Raw genomic sequence first — 20,152 nt, 5'->3', positions numbered from 1 at the left:
AAACTTACCTTGAGATGCGTTATGTTATTGGCTAAGTTACTTCCGCTATGGCCAGCCTAAGTAGGTGATACGTCTCCGATGTATTTATAATTTTTTATTGTTTCATGGTACTATATTATCAATCTTGAATGCTTTATACATCATTTATATTATTTTTGGAAACTAACCTATTAACTCAGTGTCTAGTGCTAGTTGTTATTTTTTGCTTGTTTTTAGTTTTACAAAAAATCCATACCAAACTGAGTCCAAACACGGTGAATTTTTTTGATGATTTATTCTGGGCCAAAAGAGACCCACGAAGCTTCAGGGGAAGTCCAAAAGCCAAATGGGATGATGACAAGGCACGTGGGCGCGCCCTAGGGGTGGGTGCGTCCTGCCCCCTTGTGGGCCCCTACTACTCCGATTGATCTATTTTTTTGCCTGTAAATTCCAAAATATTCAGAACCCCAAGAGCGAGACCCAAAACAATTATTCCGCTGCCACAAGCCTCTGTTCTTGCGTGATCCCATCTAGAGGCCTTTTCCGGTATTCTGCCAGCGGGGGAATCAATCACGGAGGGCCTCTATATCAACTATGTTGCCTCTCCGATGATGCATGAGTACTTCCCCACAGGACCTAAGGGTCCATAGCAGTAGCTAGATGGCTATCTCTCTCTTTTCTATCAAGGCCTAATTAACAAAGAATTTCAAATTTACAAAACTGACAAACTTCAGACACACGTATGTTACCTCAACTTGGATAGGAAAGGTTCCAATCATAAGATTTTGATATTTAAATTTGGACGGAATAATGGGTAATTCAAAGCCACCAATAATGAGAGTCATAATTTTTGCAGCCTTTTGGGAACCATTCCTTTTATCAAACTTCTTTGGAAAATAAGCAATATGCTTATTCCTATTAACATGAAAGGTAACCTTACTTTTATTACAATCAGTATGTATAAATTTAGCCAAGTTAAGTCTTTTATAAAGATAAAAGGGCATAACACTAACACCTGCACCTAAATCACATAAAGCAAGCTTAACATAAGTATAGCTAATGGTGCTTGGTATGGTATGTGATGTCTACTACGCAACTTTATTCTTGTAGACACGTGTTGGGCCTCCAAGCGCAGATTTTTGTAGGACAGTAGCAATTTTCCCTCAAGTGGATGGCCTAAGGTTTATCAATCCGTGAGAGGTGTAGGATGAAGATGGTCACTCTCAAACGACCCTGCAACCAAATACAAGAAATCTCCTGTGTCCCCAACACACCCAATACAATGGCAAATTGTATAGGTGCACTAGTTCGGTGAAGAGATGGTGATAAAAGTGTAATATGGATGGGAGAAATATATTTTTATAATCTGAATAAATAAAAACATCAAGGTAGCAAATAGTAAACGGGCACAAAAACGGCATTGCAATGCTTGAAAACAAGGCCTAGGGTCCGTACTTTCGCTAGTGCATTTTCTCAACAGTGCTAACATAGTTAGATCATATGATTGTCCCTCAAAGTGCAATAAAGAATCACTCACGAGTTCCTATTAGCGGAGAACAAAAGATATAAATTGTTTGTAGGGTACGAAACCACCTCAAAGCTATTCTTTCCGTTCGATCTATTAAAGAGTTCGTACTAGAATAACACAAAGCTATTATTTCCGTTCGATCTATCCTAGAGTTCGTAATAAAATAACACCAAAGCAAGTTCATATTCATAATACTCAATCCAACACAAGGAACTAAAAGGAGACCCCAAAGTTTCTATCGGAGAAAAGATAATGAAAACGTGCATCAACCCCTATGCATAGATTATCCCAATGTCACCGCGGGAATCCGCGAGTTGAATGCCAAAACACATATCAAGTGAATCAATATGATACCTCATTGTCACCTCAAGTATTCATACCGCAAGACATACAGCATGTGTTCTCATATCTGAATATTCAATCCGACAAGACAAAACTTCAAAGGGTAAAGATTCAATTCATCACAACAAGGGTATAGAGGGGAGAAACATCATATGATCCTATATTAACAAAGCCCATGATATAGATCACGAGAGAGGGAGATATTAAACACATAGCTACTGGTACAAACCCTCAGCCCCGAGGGTGGACTACTCCCTCCTCAGCGTGGTGGCCGCCCGGATGATGAAGATGGCCACCGGAGACGATTCCCCCCCTCTGGCAGGGTGCCGGAACAGAGCTAGATTGGTTTTCGGTGGACACAGAGCCTTGCGGCGGCGGAACTTCTGATCTAGGTTAACCCTGATGGGTTTTGGAATCTTTGGGGATTTATAGTGTAAAGAGGGGGTGCGGGAGGCCACCGAGGTTGGCACAACCCACCTGGGCGCGCCAGGGGGCCCTGGCGTGCCCTGGTGGGTTGTGCCCCCTCGGGGCACCCCCCAGTTGCTGCTCTGGCCCAATGGATGTCTTCTGGCCCATAAAAGATCTCCGTGGAGTTTCGTTGCGTTTGGACTCCGTTTGGTATTGATTTCCTGCGATGTAAAAAATAAGCAAAAAACAGCAACTGGCACTGGGCACTCGGTCAATAGGTTAGTCCCAAAAAATGATATAAAGTTGCTATAAAATGATTGTAAAACATCCAAGAATGATAAAATAACAGCATGAATACTTCATAAATTATAGATACGCTGGAGACGTATCAGTAGGTATTCCTGGATCTCCAAGTTTTTCAGTAATCTTTCCTTCAAAAGAATAATTTGCAAGCATCGTAGATATCTCGGCATTTGCAATCTTCCTCTTGTTAGTAACAATATATTTCATATACTTGGAATAAGGGGGAACTTTAATAGCATCAGCCAAAGGAATTTGCAAGTAGAGAGGTCTAAGCAAATCAACAAATCTAGCAAAATGTTCATCATCTTTAGTCTTAGAAAGCCCATTACAAAAAGGCATGGTTTTTTTAACCCATGGCTCTTTTTCTTTACCATGCTTCCTAGCTTCTTTGTTTCTCTTATCATGTTTCTTTGTTTGAACATCTTCCTCTATAGCAGGTTGTACTTCTCCCTCATTTTCTTACCAGACTCTATAACATCATCATTATTATCATCTTGTTGAGGGGGTTCTTGTTCATCCCCACTATTAGGATTCTCTTAAGCTTCATTAACAATATATTCACATCTCGTTGACGGGATGTGAATGCCGCTTACTTAGCCTCCTTGGCAACTATATGAGGACTCTATTTTATTTAAAAACTTTTAGATCTAATTATTTTATTAAAACAGCAAGTAAAACAAAAATAAAATGACATTCTAAGAATAGCACAACTCATGTGAAGAAGCAAAAACTTAGGCTCAACCAATACTAACCGATAATTGTTGAAGAAGAAAGGTGGGATGCCTACCGGGGCATCCCCAAGCTTAGATGCTTGAGACTTCTTGAATATTATCTTGGGATGCCTTGGGCATCCCCAAGCTTGAGGTTTTGTGTCTCCTTTATTCTTCCCATATCACGGTTTTCCTAAATCTCGAAAGCTTCATCCACACAAAACTCAACAAGAACTCGTGAGATAAGTTAGTTTAAACCAATGCAAAAACCTTATCAATCTCTACTGTAGCAAATCACTAAAATTATTATTCAACATTGCATGCTAAATGCCTCTGCATATTTAACACTCCAATCCTCAAATAGAATTAATCATTAAACAAGCAAACATATGCAAACAGTGCAAACATAACAGCAATCTGCCAAAACAGCACAGTCTGTAAAGAATGCAAGAGTATCAATACTTATTCAACTCCAAACTTTATGAAATTCTACCACATTGTAGAAAATTTATCAGAGCTTATTATGCAAAAAGTTTCAACATTTTATCACATTCTGACTTTCCTCGGGAATTTTTGCAACATCGATAAACTTTCTGTTTTCAAACAGCAACATGTATACTTGCAAGATAAGCATGGCAAAGGCTATCAATGCCACTTTTATTGAACTAAAGGAAAACATAAAGCAAATACTAACAAAATAAAATGACGCTCCAAGCAAAACACATATCATGTGACGAATGAAAGCATAGCTCCAAGTGAGGTTACCGATGATGTTGGAGATGAAAGAGGGGATGCCTTCCGGGGCATCCCCAAGCTTAGTTGCTTGGATATTCCTTGGATATTACCTTGGGGGTGCCTTGGGCATCCCCAAGCTTAGGGTCTTGTCACTCCTTATTCTCCTCATATCGATATCTCACCCAAACCTTGAAAACTTCAATCACACAAAACTTAACGGAACTTCGTGAGATGGGTTAGTATGATAAAGACAAACCATTCACTTTGGTACTGTCAAAGACAAGATTCATAATTGTTCTCACACAATGCCTACTGTACCTCATCATTCCACAATTTATATTGAGCAATATAAGCCATAGAAACTAGAAAACAAGCAAACTATGCATTGAAAACAGAATCTGTCAAAAACAGAACAGTACGTAAAGATCTGAATATTAGTCATACTTATGCAACTCCAAATATCCTGAAAATTTTGGAAAACGTAGAAAATTTGTATATTAATCATCTGTAAAAAATTCAGAATTTTTAAACGCTCCAGTGAATTTAAACAATTCTGTTTTTTGAGGCAAAAGTTTCTGTTTTTGCACAGATTCTAGTCAACTATCATCCACACTATCCCAAAGACTTTACTTGGCACTTTATTGAAACAAAACCTATAAAACATGGTTACTACAATAGCCTAAACATGTGAACACACAAAAACAGTAGGGGTAAATCTTGGGTTGTCTCCCAACAAGCACTTTTCTTTAATGCCTTTTAGCTAGGCATGATGATTTCAATGATGCTCGCATAAAAGATAAGAATTGAAATGTAAAGAGAACATCATGCATCATAAGTTCCTCTCTCATAATAATTTTCAGTAACATCATGAATAGATTCATCAATATAACCATTACATAAAGCATTCTTTTCATGATCCACAAGCATAGAAAATTTATTACTCTCCACATAAGCAATTTTATTCTCATTCATAATAGTGGGAGAATCATAGGAAACTCGAATACTATAGATTGTTCCCACATTAAAAGATCAATGTTCAGTAAAAGGATATTCAAAATTATGACAATAATTATCACTACTTTTTATAACATAAGTATCATTACAATAATCATCATAAGTAGCAACTTTGTTCTCATCATAGATAGGAGGCATGCAACCATCATAGAAAGTTTGATCATTCAAAGTAGGGTGCTAAAAAGATCATTTTCATTAAACATAGCATCCCCAAGCTTGGGACAAACATTAATTGCAGCAAATAGATTCTCAAACATGTCATTCTCATCAAACATAGCATCCCCAAGCTTGTGGCTTGGCATATCATAAGTATAATCACTCTCATCATTAATAGTATGAATAGCACCAACGGTATAACAATTGTTATCATCATAATTTCCCATGTTGGTGCCAAAAAGATTTCCAAGATTATAAGAAGAATCATTATCTTCCCAAACATAATCATCACAACAAGCAATAGGCATAACAAAATCATCATCAAGTGCATCATCTTCCACAATTATTTTTGATTCATTTTGATGAGGCACAACAATAATAGGATCAACATTATTTGGGAGAGATACCTTTTTACCTCTATTCTTTCTTCTTTTCTTCTTCTTCACCACATCATGTGTGGGTTTAATTAATCTTTTCAAGCTTCTCATTGATGAGATTGGTTGGGTAGGAAGCTCCTCCTCGTTACCTGATTCATCATAATAAACACTAGGAGGGTATTGGGAAATATTTTCCCTTTCATTAGTACTCTCTTCATATTCTATTTGTTTTCTTGACTTTAGATAGTTGGCAATATAAGGATTCTCAATGCAATTTACCGCACAAAACATATAAATTTCTTCTAGATCAAAATCAAGAAACCTCTCAAGATTAAATTTTGGAATACCCTTAGTTATATGTTTCATTTCTTCATACCCCAAAAGAATACTAAGCTCTTTATGATGCTGAAGGGTAATCAAGTTCACAATTTTTGGACACGATTTGATCATGAAAGAATTTGCATTGGAGATTTAAATGACCATGTTAATTGCAAAGTTCACAAGGATGGCGAAAAAAATTAAATCTTTTAGCACAATTATCTAGCCTCTCTTGCAACCTTTTCGTTTCTAAAAATTTATGCTTCTTACAAAATTTATCTCCCCTTTTTGGTGTGCAAAGGCGCTCCCAATTCACTCCACAAAAAGTGACATGCTTATAAGAAACATTTTTTTCATGACTTATGCAATCATCATTAGCATTTTGGATATTCAAAGAACTCACACTAACAACATTGCAATCATGCTCATCATTCAAACATTTTGTGCCAAACATTTTATTGACTTCTTCTTCTAACAATTGAGCATAATTTTCCGATCCATCATTTTCAAGAAAGATATTATAAAGATGATCAATAATATGATGCAACCTCCATTCCATTTTTTATGTAGTTTTATTTTATAAACCAAACTAGTGATAAAACAAGAAACTAAAAGATTCAATTGCAAGATCTAAAGATATACCTTCATGCACTCACCTCCCCGGCAACGGCGCCAGAAAAGAGCTTGATTTCTACTACGCAACTTTATTCTTGTAGACATGTATTGGGCCTCCAAGCGCAGAGTTTTGTAGGACATTAGCAATTTTCCCTCAAGTGGATGACCTAAGGTTTATCAATCTGCGAGAGGTGTAGGATGAAGATGGTCTCTCTCAAACGACCCTGCAACCAAATACAAGAAATCTCCTGTGTCCCCAACACACCCAATACAATGGCAAATTGTATAGGTGCACTAGTTCGGTGAAGAGATGGTGATAAAAGTGTAATATGGATGGGAGAAATATATTTTTATAATCTGAATAAATAAAAACATCAAGGTAGCAAATAGTAAACGGGCACAAAAACGGTATTGCAATGCTTGAAAACAAGGCCTAGGGTCCGTACTTTCGCTAGTGCATTTTCTCAACAGTGCTAACATGGTTGGGTCATATGATTGTCCCTCAAAGTGCAATAAAGAATCACTCACGAGTTCCTATTAGCGGAGAACAAAAGATATAAATTGTTTGTAGTGTACGAAACCACCTCAAAGCTATTCTTTCCGTTTGATCTATTCAAGAGTTCGTACTAGAATAACACAAAGCTATTCTTTCCGTTCGATCTATCCTAGAGTTCGTAATAAAATAACGCCAAGCAAGTTCATATTCATAATACTCAATCCAACACAAGGAACTGCAAGGAGACCCCAAAGTTTCCATCGGAGAAAAGATAATGAAAACATGCATCAACCCCTATGCATAGATTATCCCAATGTCACCGCGGGAATCCGCGAGTTGAATGCCAAAACACATATCAAGTGAATCAATATGATACCTCATTGTCACCTCAAGTATTCATACCGCAAGACATACATCATGTGCTCTCATATCTGAATATTCAATCCGACAAGACAAAACTTCAAAGGGTAAAGATTCAATTCATCACAACAAGGGTATAGAGGGGAGAAACATCATATGATCCGACTATATTAACAAAGCCCATGATATAGATCACGAGAGAGAGAGAGAGAGAGATTAAACACATAGCTACTGGTACAAACCCTCAGCCCCGAGGGTGGACTACTCCCTCCTCATCGTGGTGGCCGCCGGGATGATGAAGATGGCCACCGGAGATGACCCCCCCCCCTCCGGCAGGGTGCCGGAACAGAGCTAGATTGGTTTTCGGTGGATATAGAGCCTTGCGGCGGCGGAACTTCCGATCTAGGTTAACCCCGATGGGTTTCAGAATATTTAGGAATTTATAGTGTAAAGAGGGGGTGCGGGAGGCCACCGAGGTGGGCACAACCCACCTGGGCGCGCCAGGGGGCCCTGGCACTCCCTGGTGGGTTGTGCCCCCCTCGGGGCACCCCCCAGGTGCTGCTCTGGCCCAATGGATGTCTTCTGGCCCATAAAAAATCTTCGTGGAGTTTCGTTGCGTTTGGACTCCGTTTGGTATTGATTTCCTGCGATGTAAAAAACAAGCAAAAAACAGCAATTGGCACTGGGCACCGGGTCAATAGGTTAGTCCCAAAAAATGATATAAAGTTACTATAAAATGTTGTTAAACATCCAAGAATGATAAAATAACAACATGAATACTTCATAAATTATAGATACGCTGGAGATGTATCAGTAGGTATTCCTTGATCTCCAAGTTTTTCAGTAATCTTTCCTTCAAAAGAATAATTTGCAAGCATCATAGATATCTCGGCATTTGCAATCTTCCTCTTGTTAGTAACAATATATTTCATATACTTGGAATAAGGGGGAACTTTAATAGCATCAGCCAAAGGAATTTGCAAGTAGAGAGGTCTAAGCAAATCAACAAATCTAGCAAAATGTTCATCATCTTTAGCCTTAGAAAGCTCATTACAAAAAGGCATGGGTTTTTTAACCCATGGCTCTTTTTCTTTACGATGCTTCCTAGCTTCTTTGTTTCTCTTATCATGTTTCTTAGTTTGAACAGGAACACTTCCTCTATAGCAGGTTGTACTTCTCCCTCATTTTCTTATCAGACTCTATAACATCATCATTATTATCATCTAGGATTCTCTTAAGCTTCATTAACAATATGAGGTTCTCTAGAACTATCATAAGCAGGTTCAACGTGCCCAGGCTTCTTTTCCTTATTCTTTCTAGATGAACAAAAAACATTACTATCCACATTTCGAGAATCTTGTTCTATTCTTTTATGGTGTCCTTCAGGATATAGAGATTCTGGAGTATGGGCAACTCATGTAGTAAACACATAAGCATCATACTTCTTAGCAGATTTAGCCATATCCCGTAATAAATCTTGTTGAGCACTCATCACTTGTTTAAGTTGAACTTGTATCATTCTGGGCACCGCCACCAAAGATGGAGGGGAGCCAGGTAGAACTAGTAGACTCCCAAGGGTGCGGGGAGGAGAGAGAAAGAAGAAAATGTGGAGAGGAGCTAAGGAGTCCAGGAAAGTACAAAGTGCCCCCAAAGTCCCATATGCTCCCATGCTCCAACATTCAGAAATTCAAATTTGAATACCCCAAAAATATAAAAATAAATTGGATGTTCACAAGACATATATGTCTACATCCCCTAAAAAGTTCATGCCAAATTCGAAATGCACACAGAGAAACAAAAATGACAAATCCGGCACGAATAGTGTCACAAAAAAAAAGGAAAAAACAGTATTCACATCTAGATTTGTCTTGTTTTATTTCCCCATATGTATTTTGATTTCAGATTTGAAATATTTAGGGATAACATATACATGTCTTGAGAACAATCACAAAAAAATTGAATTTTTTGACACAATCAAATTTGATATTTTTTTTAACATGGGAGCATAGGGTGTGTTTGGTAGGATGCATGGAGGGTGCATGAGGGCCAATCCGACCCACTTTTGCTTGTTTGGTAGGGTGCACGGGCTCACCTGGACTATGCCCATCTGATGCAAATAAGGGCCCTCGGCCCTGCCCATCTCGTCCTCACCCACCAGACCACGTCCAAATATGTTTAAACTTTCAAAAAAATGTTCATAATTTTTAAAAAACAAAAAATGTACATAATTTCAAAAAAAATGGAAAAATTCGGAATTTCCAAATTTGTTTCAATTTTCAAAAAATGTTCACAATTTCAAATTTTGTTTACATTTTCAGAAAAAAAAAATTAAAAAATATTTAGAATTTCAAATTTTGTTTAAATTTTAGAAAATGTTTAGAATTTCAAATTTTATTTAAATTTTTAAAATATGTTCTGAATTTCAAAAAAATAAAATTTCCAAAAAAGTTCAGAATTCCAAAATATGTTTAAATTTTAAAAAATGTGCAGATTCAAAATTTATTTAAATTTTTAAAAAAAATCAGAATTTCAAATTTTATTTAAATTTTCAAAAAAGTTCAGAATTCCAAAATTTATAGAAAATGCTTATAATTTCAAATTTTGTTTAAATTTTCAATAAAAAATCAGAATTTAAAAATATATTTAAATTTTTGTTCAGGTTTTTAAAATTTTGCTCACCATTCAAAAAGTATATTCGGAATTCAAAATTGTTCAGCATGTCTAAACAGATGCAGGCTGACAAACAAAGTCTCGACTCAGCATGTCTTAGCGCATACACCGCTGCCAAACAACAGCAAAATGCATGGACTCAGGATGTCTACACTCAGCATGTATGAAAGGAGAAGAACTAAGCTAGGTCCATACATCTTGCCAAACACACCCTAATATTTTCCCCTAGGAGACTCGACTCTCAAGGGTACAAGGAGGAGAGAGAAAGAGAAGGAAAATGAGGTGCAGTTTCTTTTTCTTGGACTAGTCCTTCAGCGTCATTTTGACAACATATAGGGAAAGAAATTTTGAGTTAAAATAATTTGAACAAACTGAGTAGATACATAGAGATAAGTTCAAATAATTTGAACAAACACGAATAGATAGATAAGAGATAAGTGATAGAGACAACCAAAAGGTGCAACGGTTTCACTAGGACATCGACCCAAATACAACAGAGGTTCGAATTTGGGCAAGTCAAAATACAGGACAGAACATACAAACATTTGAACTAGATGACAGTACAAACTCATCTTCTCATCCGTCGTCTTTTACATACTTGAAGGTATATATGTGTTACAGGTACAAAACAATGCCGCCTATGATTCGGATGGGTAACCACATTACTCTACACAAACTCTGAAAATTCACATCGGAGCAGTCAAGGGGAGGGAGGGGTACATAAAAATCAACTGTGGTGGGTTTTTTTGAATTGACACAGAATACATATTGATATACATGTCGCACTGTCCAGACACAGCTAGTCACACACACAACAAGGCATCATCGATCAGCCGGTGACGATGCCCGCCAGGACATCGCTCTTCCCTCTTGCGAATATGGTGTACACCAGCCGTATGGCGTCCAGCCAGCCGTCGAGAGACTCCCAGGTATCAGCAACCTGACATGACGAAAAAGGAGAGGCGAACAGTGAGCTCGAAAACCAACAACACTTTTAAGACATCAGGCCAAGAGGAGTAGAAGTTTAGGAGGCGCGTACCAAGAACACGGGCCCATGCGTTGTGTTTATACAAAGGCCGGCACCAGGGGGCAGGGTCAGATCGGAGCATGTGGACACTGAAACTATGTCAGCGACGTCTACCTTGATAAACCTTTTGGCTTTCTCCACGAGCGCGTTTACTTTCACAGGTGCGCTTTCGGAATCATTGACCTTACATTTGTGATTAAAAACTCAGTACTCAGTGGTATACAACAAAGATGGATCCTAGCAGTGATATGAATAGTCACACAGGTAGGCTATGCGTTATCATCAGTATCACAAGTACCTGCTGGAGTTCCGTATGGTTTAAGATGAACTGTGACCTCTCCCAATGTTTGTGTGGTGCAATGGGGTCGTCTGCCGGAGGAGCAGTCAAATATCCCACTTTCAAATATGGCAACGGTAGCTGCAAAGCAAAGCATAGCAGCAAGGATGTCACAAACTCCATAGTTACGAGTTGCTGATTTTGACAAAGATATGGTCTGAACAAGACTGGGCCAACATATATGCATAATTACCAAAAAATATATAAAGCAAAAGGAGGATGAATATTGTGCTCAGTGTTCGCACACTGAGGGCGCACTCACATATTTTACTGGAAAGGCACACTACAAGTTCAGAGTTTACATTCTGTAATTTGCTGAATCATCTTAACAAAAGGAGGCATTTCATGATTTGTCTGCTTCTATAGTTAGATTAGACTAGTTTTTATGTTCCACTTTGTGAGCAACATAATCAAGTCAATTGCATTTCAAATAACTGTGCATAACGTTTAGAACATGATGGATAACTCGCGGCTAGCTAAAGGAACTGAAATATTACAGCTGCCAACGTACCATTGAGCGGACCAACCGTAGAGCACTGCGATAAACCTGAATTATGCAAAACAACAGCATTTCAGTAGGTGTTGACAACTGTCATGCCTAAATATCATTAATGAGTAACCAACAACTGGAAATTAAGCTTCTAGACACATCGTGCTGAAAGGCCCACAATCATGCATATGACAACTATGGATTTGCTCATTTTAGAAAAGCCATAAGGCGCTATCAAAGCCCATGGGCTACTGAAAACTGGAAGCAATAAAAATGGTAGACTGGCTTACAAGTATAACAATCAGAAAGTACTGAAATGGGTGACGAATAAACAGTTCTACATCAACAAATATAACATTGTGTTAAGATATTATTACAATCAAGGGCAAAAAGTAGGACTTTCACAAATTACGGAAATAGAATAAAGCTAAGTTAGAACATTTGATGGCACGGAATGACTGAATTGCTTAAAATTACAATGTCAAATCTCAAGCTTCCAGAAAGAACCAATAACAAAATCAGCAAGCAGCACAGTGGCAAATGAAGAAATCCACATACCGAATAATTTGGCTTCAATGCATGAGCAGCTGCAACGTAAATAGCAGACTGACTATACAGGTCATTAGGAGAGGTATCGGCCCCTCCAGACCTCGAGGTATCCTCTGCCAAGCCATACTGCAGCACAAAAAGGAAGCAACAGGGCCCACATAGTTGCATAAGGTAACATGCATTCAAATTGAAGCGGTGCTGTTCACCGTTTCAGTCACTATCAAATAGACCAAGGAAACACACCAGGACAGTTCCAAGGTTGTAAATAGCCCGGTGGAAGTCGAACTGCAACTGGATGGCAGAACGAAACTGTGCCACAAAACAAAAGAAACTTAGTTTCAACACTTCCTTGAATATACATTTTGTGATAAAGCACTGCACAGAAGTAATGCTCAGAAGTAATTTCCGCGAAGATGGAAAGTGGAACTACCTTACTTATAGCTGTTTTTATGATTGTTTGCTTGTCTTTAGCAGGAACAATCGCGCTCAATTCCTGCGTCACAAGTTTGTACCCTTGAAAATGAGTGAAAAGCAAAATGTGTGGATGAAGAGTTGGTCATTTCTGATATTACAGTGCACAAGCTAATATACCTGTAGTCCAAGGCCCCAGTTATTGAGAGCCTGCAATCAAAGAGACAGACACACAATAACTGAGACATGAAGATTAATGGCCATAAATTTAGAGGATTGATGGAAAGCGAGAAGAAATTAACTACTTCATGCAAGATCATGGAATTTGAATTTAAAGGTCTTATTTCAGAGAACTGAACTGACATACAAAATGTAAAGCAATTTAACTTGATGTATCAAATATGAGAACTTTATGTAACTTGGGCATAAATGGATAGAATCATTTAAACAGTGTTCTCAGAAGAGGTCATCTAACGGAGATGTAAGGCATTGATATTTTATCCAGAGGATGTATACAAAATCATACAGGTTGACTGCTCAAAAGCAACTGTACAAACTCTCACAAGGTTTCTCCAGTGCAACCTTATAACTATGGTAGTGTGGAGTAATAGCTCAAAGAATATCTGTGTGATATCATATGTTTGGTGATCGTGTGTGTTTATGTTGCCGGTATTCGTGATGACTATTGCTCACACCATATTCCAACGGTTTCCTACGGTGAACTTTTTACCACGTTATTTAACTCCAAAACTTCAAAATTAGGAGAAGCATTTATTATTTACCATAAATCAGTCAAGAAAGTCAGTACTCACCTGGGGACTGTTCCAACTTAACTGGACTGCCTTGTCGTAGTTCCTTATAGCCTGAAAAGGAAGACAACAATGAGTATCTAGTAACTCATCAAATCCAGCATTTGAACAATATAGTATTATTTTTAATGTAGAAAAAAATGGTCAGGACATTTTTCCAATGTAATGGTAAAAAATCAGGAATGTTATCTACTAGTTAAGAAGCATACCCTTATTCTTAAGAAAGAATAATATGCACCAAGAAGGAAATGGTAAGGGACTAAATTATATTTTGCTTCATGCTGGGAGTTGCAACTTGATTTCTAGACTACTACCATTTGACAGCGTAACTATGTAATCAAGATCTTTAAAATAAATATTATTAGATCGAAAGTTCAGTTAGCGACTTAAGAAAACAGCATTGCCCCTTTTCTACTGACAATCTGAACAACACCAAAACTAGAACAGTGGATGGGAACTTGAAATATAACAGAACAGGGGTTTTGAACCTTTTGCCCTTTGGTCTAGCATAGTAAAAACAGAACCATCGCAGAATGCAAGCAAACTTTATTAACATTGTTTATGACCTGCTGCCAGAGTTCTTCAGCCTCTTTGGTACGCCCACGCATTTTGGCCCGATCAGCTATAGCAATAGCCCAGTTGTAATATGCCTAAAAGGATAAGAAAGAGGCACGAGAAGTTGAGAACTGTGATGTTTCTCAGCAGAGTAGCAAGTTAGCATGAGGAATAAATGCATAAATGATATTCACGTGCGTCTCATTGAATTCTAAACAAAATTAGTAGTCCATGCTATGGCACTATGGCACCAACTCTCTTTGGTATAACAAGGCAACAATCTTAGCAATTTCCAATAGAGGCCAGAAGATGAACCAATAAACTCGGAGTGGTGAACTTACATCATACAGTGTTGGGCAAAGTCGTGTAGCTTCAGCATACTTCTTGCAAGCCTCCTCAAGCAATGAATCTTTCGAAGAATCAGAATTAGGATCCACGTTGTCAGCACTTTCCTGCAAATATATTTGAAAAAGGTTAAAACATTTCTCTTGCAATGTTAATTTCAGTAGCATGCTTTAGGCAACAGAATAGATGAAGTCCTGCAAAGGTCATTTTTAAGCAATGCATGAGCTGGTGCGTACTGTAAATAAGGAATGAACTTTTACCTGGAGAACTAGGGCCCAGTTATAATATGCATCAGGGTCTTCTGGATTTCTTTCAATGGCGCTAATATATCTGCAAAATGTACAGTTAGAAAACATGCAAAGTTTGAGCTAATTATAATATTACTACAAGATTGGGTTAATCAGGTGAGTAAAACCAAAACCTTTTCGCTGCAAAGGTAAGAATACGTTGGCGAGAGCGACCTTCCTCATCAACTCCAGTGACACTATTTATCAAGTCCATGGCAACATCATGATGGGTTGAGAGTTGCAGGCTGTCCTGGCTGAAATGGACAAATGGAAGGGTTTTATAACTTGTATTTATCATAGCTAATTCAAGAATATGTCAATAACCGAATGCTTAAATGTTATACTCTACTATTTCCCTTTTGGCAGAAGATAAATTGGCAGTGCCAGTTGTTAAGAAGGCAACTTGTAGTCACATGAGGCCATGGGCCAATATATACACGTACTGGACTGGTCTAATACATGGAAAACTGGAAACTAAATACATATCTAAACCTAAGGAAAAGTAGCATCAAAACAATAACTATATTGGTTGATAACATAATTTGGACTAATCAAGCACCCATAGCATAGTAAATGTGTGCTGCTACAGGCTTTGCAGTGCGTCAGTCCCCTGCACCCCGCAACTGCAACTATTTCCTCCATCCAATTCTGTATCCCATGAGCGGCGCCTGGCGCTACAGCTACTTGTCCCGCCCACTCGGATAAGTTCTCCTCCACCCCCACTTCCCACTAGCCACTGACGCTTCGCTGACCCTCCTCTCCCCCACTGCCGCCTTCTCCTCCAGCTCCACCGTGTCGCAACCTCCCTCCAACTAGGTGCTAGTTGGACTAGTCAAGCATCCATAGTATATTAAGTTGGCGCTGGTACAGGCTTGCAGTGCGGCAGCCCCCTGCGCCACGAAACTCCATCCGTTTCCTTTTCTGCCCCCACCAGCGGCGCCCAGCATCTATTTTGGAACGGAGGGAGTAGTCAATTAACCCGTCCTGCAAAATGACATGACGGATCCAGCCTGAAACTGAAACATCTAACAAGTGAGCCGGCCAAGCAACCCATATGCGCAATTGGAAGCAGCAAGCAAGCAAGCAATTCAGGTTCAGCGCAGCAGCAGCAACGACCACCATACAGACAGAGCTAAGCAGTAGCAGCGCAATTACACATAAACTACATTAGAGATCTGATGAAGGACGCTCTGCAACCAAGCGGCAGCAGCGCAACCGCTTGGGGCGATCGAGATCCGGACGGGCCGGCGCGGGCAGGGAGGGAGCGGGCAGTGACCTGGAGCGCTCGGGGGTGGCGGATCCGGCCCCATTCCCGTCGGCGGCGAAGTCGGATCTCCCGGCGGCGGCGGCCTCCCCTAGCAGCTCCCCCATGGTGTAGGGGCGCCAGCCGTCCGCGTTGGTCCCCGCGCCCTTGGGAGGCTCCGATCTCGCCGGGACCTCCTCTGCAGCCGCCACCTCCTCTGCCGCCGGCGCCTCCGCGGCAGCGGGCGACGGCTGGTCCGGGTCCCCGGCGCCGTTAGGGAGCTCCGGGTCGGCGGGCTTGGGCTGCGTGGACTCCTCCATGTCCGGCATCGGCCGAGAGATCTCCAACTGTGCTGTGCTGTGGGGGTTGAGATGAGAGCAGGAGGGAGGGCGACTGATGACGACGACGGAAGGAGAGCCTTGCCACGTCCTTGGCCCCACTCGTCACTGTGCAATGCGCTCTGCTACAAGCACGATGCAAACTTTTTTTTTTCTTTTCCGAAAAGGAGCACGATGCAAACTTGTGGGTTTCCGTGGCATCTCCAAACCGGACCCTCAAATCCCCGCATCCGACCAGACACAATTTACCAACCAACACGGGACCCATCAGTACACAGAGCGGTCCGGATTTCCGTTTTCTCGCAAATTGAAACCAAACAAAGAGAGACTTTGCGGGTGTCCGGACATCCTCATAATAAACCAAGATACCCCACCTCTTCGTCCGGACGGCGGAAGTCCGCTGGCCATTGTTGTTAATTGGCGGAAGGGTAGCATGTTAAAAGACTGGTGGTTAGTATTTGGGCATTCGGTGAAAGCTTTGCAACAGATTCGGGTATTTGACGAAAGGTGTACTTCTTAAGGTGATTAGTTGTTCAATAAGGTTTTTTATTAAGATTCTTTATAACACGTTGGCAAAAGGTTGTTAATTTGCGAAAGAATTTGGCGAAATGTTGTTTTTTTTAGTTAATTAAAACGGACATTTGAGGTATATGGTTGGATGGCCGCCTCCCGTATCCATGTCCGGACACCAGTCCGGACCGGTCCGCGAACAAATACCGTGTCTGTTCTAGGGGGTCGGCATTGGAGATGCCCTTATTACTTACTCCCTCCATTCCAAAATATAAGGTGTATTAGTATTTTCAAAATTCTAACATATGCATGTTTGACCAAAAAATTTAAAAAATATATTAATATGTACTATACCAAATTTTTATCATTAGATCCATCATAAAAGTATTTTGTATTGCAGATGTTGGTATTTTATTCTATAATCTTGTTCAAAAATACATAAGTTTGACTTGCACATAAAACATGGATGAGCAGCTGTCCCCCGCCGCGTCCGGAACCCCGCACCCCATACATCCGTCCGCCGACATGGATTGCGTTGTCGGACCACGTTGGAACAGAGGAGGATCCGACAACCGGTTGGGCATTCCGGACAGCTTTCCGCCCCTCGCAGATGCTGGCGATGGACGTATGTCAATCGGTGGCGGTGGACGTATGTCAATCGGCGCAGCTCGTTCGGGCGCGGATGAGCATGGGCGCCGGCGGCGCCCGGTCTGCCCACAACCTGTTCGAAGGAATGACACAACAAGAGTCGGTACGGTTTTGTTGCTCCTGTCCAATCAACTTTGCATATGGCATTTCAATGTTTTGCATAGGCTGCTAATTCATTTCGTACATGATGAATGCTTGCAAATAATGATCATTTAGGAGGTGTTTTCTGTCGGACATGATCAACGACAATCATGGTCCGACCCAAATGGGGTACGAATTAGGGGGCACCACATTTGAAGTTGAGACAACATCTGGTCCCAAAATAGAGCAAGAAGAAGAAGGGAAAGATGGTGAAGGCAAGATGTGACGCCCCCGATTTGACCGTACACTAATCGTGCACGCAAATGTGTACGATCAAAGGGTGCCAATAAGATTTCGAGACTTATGGGATTAATCATAATGCTAGTAAGCAAGAATTTCAAGAGCAATAGGCTCCTGAGGATTTTCGGAAGATCGAATGGTATTCTGTACACTTTTGTGATATACTTGAATTCAACTGGGGATGAGCGGATACTCGGTAAGTGCGAGAATTATCCGTAGGGGTATTCAGGTGTCAAAGAACAGCATAGCAGTAAGCTCAAAGGATTCTTGGAACAACAGAGAGCATTACGAGGTATCTTATAGTAACAAGATCGACTGGGAAACATTGTATGAATTGCGAGTATACGTGGTTATCCCTAGGAGTTCATCGATGAAAGGGAATTGTAAAAGCGATGAACACAATTTCTCGGGTTATCAGCGGAGAGTATCTTCAGGGTCTTCACTTGCAGCAGACGATCATCAGTAATAAGGGGCTCCCCGGGTGAAAGTGATAACGAGATCCTAATGTTAGATTTAGTAAAATTCACTTAACCCGAATAGAAGAGAGATGAGAGTCCCAGAGTATAGACAAGGAGTAAAAGATCCTAATACCACCCAATGGCGACGTGGGCCCGTAAGACACACAGCCATGTTAGTAAAAGTTTTGCAATGACTAGACTCAACTTCGGCCAAGGAGTTGGAAAGGGGACTTCCTACAGGCAGTCGGCTCTGATACCAACTTCTGACGCCCCCGATTTGACCGTACACTAATCATGCACGCAAATGTGTACGATCAAGATCAGGGATTCACGGGAAGATATCACAACACAACTCTACAACATAAATAAGTCATACAAGCATCATAATACAAGCCAGGGGCCTCGAGGGCTCGAATACAACTGCTCGATCATAGACGAGTCAGCGGAAGCAACAATATCTGAGTACAGACATAAGTTAAACAAGTTTGCCTTAAGAAGGCTAGCACAAAAGTAGCAACGATCGAAAAGGCAAGGCCTCCTGCCTGGGACCTCCTAACTACTCCTCGAAGCCGAACTCCATGTAGAATCATCCTCGGGATCTCTAGCTCCTGGACTCCAGCATCTGGTTGCGACAATCAGGTATAGAAAGGGGAAAAGAGGGAGAAAAGCAACCGTGAGTACTCATCCAAAGTACTCGCAAGCAAGGAACTATACTACATATGCATGGTATATGTGTAAAGGGGCATATCAGTGGACTGAACTGCAGAATGCCAGAATAAAAGGGGGATAGCTAGTCCTGTCGAAGACTACGCTTCTGGCCATCTCCATCTTGCAGCATGTAGAAGAGAGTAGATTGAAGTCCTCCAAGTAGCATCGCATAGCATAATCCTACCCGGCGATCCCCTCCTCGTCGCCCTGTTAGAGAGCGATCACCGGGTTGTATCTGGCACTTGGAAGGGGTGTATTTTATTCAGTATCCAGTTCTAGTTGTCATAAGGTCAAGGTACAACTCCGGGTCGTCCTTTTACCGAGGGACACGGCTATTCGAATAGATAAACTTCCCTGCAGGGGTGCACCACATAACCCAACACGCTCGATCCCATTTGGCCGGACACACTTTCCTGGGTCATGCCCGGCCTCGTAAGATCAACGCGTCGCAGCCCCACCTAAGCACAACAGAGAGGTCAGCACGCCGGTCTAACCCTATGCGCGCAGGGGTCTGGGCCCATCGCCCTATGCACACCTGCACGTTGCGTACGCGGCCGGAAGCAGACCTAGCCTAGTGGCGTTCCAGTCCAATCCGGCGCGCGCCACTCAGTCGCTGACGTCAAGAAGGCTTCGGCTGATACCACGACGCCGGGATACCCATAACTACTCCCACGTAGATGGTTAGTGCGTATAGACCAAATGGCCAGACTCAGATCAAATACCAAGATCTCGTTAAGCGTGTTAAGTAACCGCGAACGCCGACCAGGGCCAGGCCCACCTCTCACCTAGGCGGTCTCAACCTGCCCTGTCGCTCCGCCACCAAAGATCCACTTGCGGGTACTCCTACGAGCCGACCCGACTTTAGTCATCACATGTGTCATGTGTGTAGTATATAAGTATATACCCGTGATCACCGCCCAGGTGATCACGGCCCGATAGTATAGCACAACAGACGGACAAGAATGTAGGGCCACTGATGGAAATCTAGCATCCTATACTAAGCATGTAGGATTGCAGGTAAAGGTAACAACAGTAGTAGCAAGGA

At 41.0% G+C, this 20,152-nt stretch overlaps 1 protein-coding gene across 1 annotated transcript; it reads right to left on the bottom strand.

Moving 5' to 3' along the window:
- Nucleotides 1-10,555: 10,555 nt before the first annotated feature.
- LOC123099265 (protein HLB1) lies at nucleotides 10,556-16,486 on the bottom strand. The gene is made up of 14 exons (XM_044521440.1): nucleotides 16,098-16,486; nucleotides 14,956-15,075; nucleotides 14,795-14,864; nucleotides 14,531-14,641; nucleotides 14,201-14,284; nucleotides 13,638-13,688; nucleotides 13,006-13,035; nucleotides 12,845-12,907; nucleotides 12,658-12,723; nucleotides 12,424-12,540; nucleotides 11,887-11,922; nucleotides 11,337-11,456; nucleotides 11,051-11,221; nucleotides 10,556-10,951 (listed from the first exon to the last, which is right to left on the bottom strand). Exons 1-14 carry the CDS (start codon nucleotides 16,391-16,393, stop codon nucleotides 10,841-10,843), a joined length of 1,446 nt encoding a protein of 481 aa, XP_044377375.1. The 5' UTR covers nucleotides 16,394-16,486; the 3' UTR covers nucleotides 10,556-10,840.
- Nucleotides 16,487-20,152: the final 3,666 nt, after the last annotated feature.

The sequence above is a fragment of the Triticum aestivum genome, chromosome 4D, assembly GCF_018294505.1.
Source record: "Triticum aestivum cultivar Chinese Spring chromosome 4D, IWGSC CS RefSeq v2.1, whole genome shotgun sequence".
Classification (NCBI taxonomy): Eukaryota; Viridiplantae; Streptophyta; class Magnoliopsida; order Poales; family Poaceae; genus Triticum; species Triticum aestivum.
The sequence above is the reverse complement of the archived record's forward strand: the minus strand, read 5'-3'. Positions and strand labels throughout refer to the sequence as shown.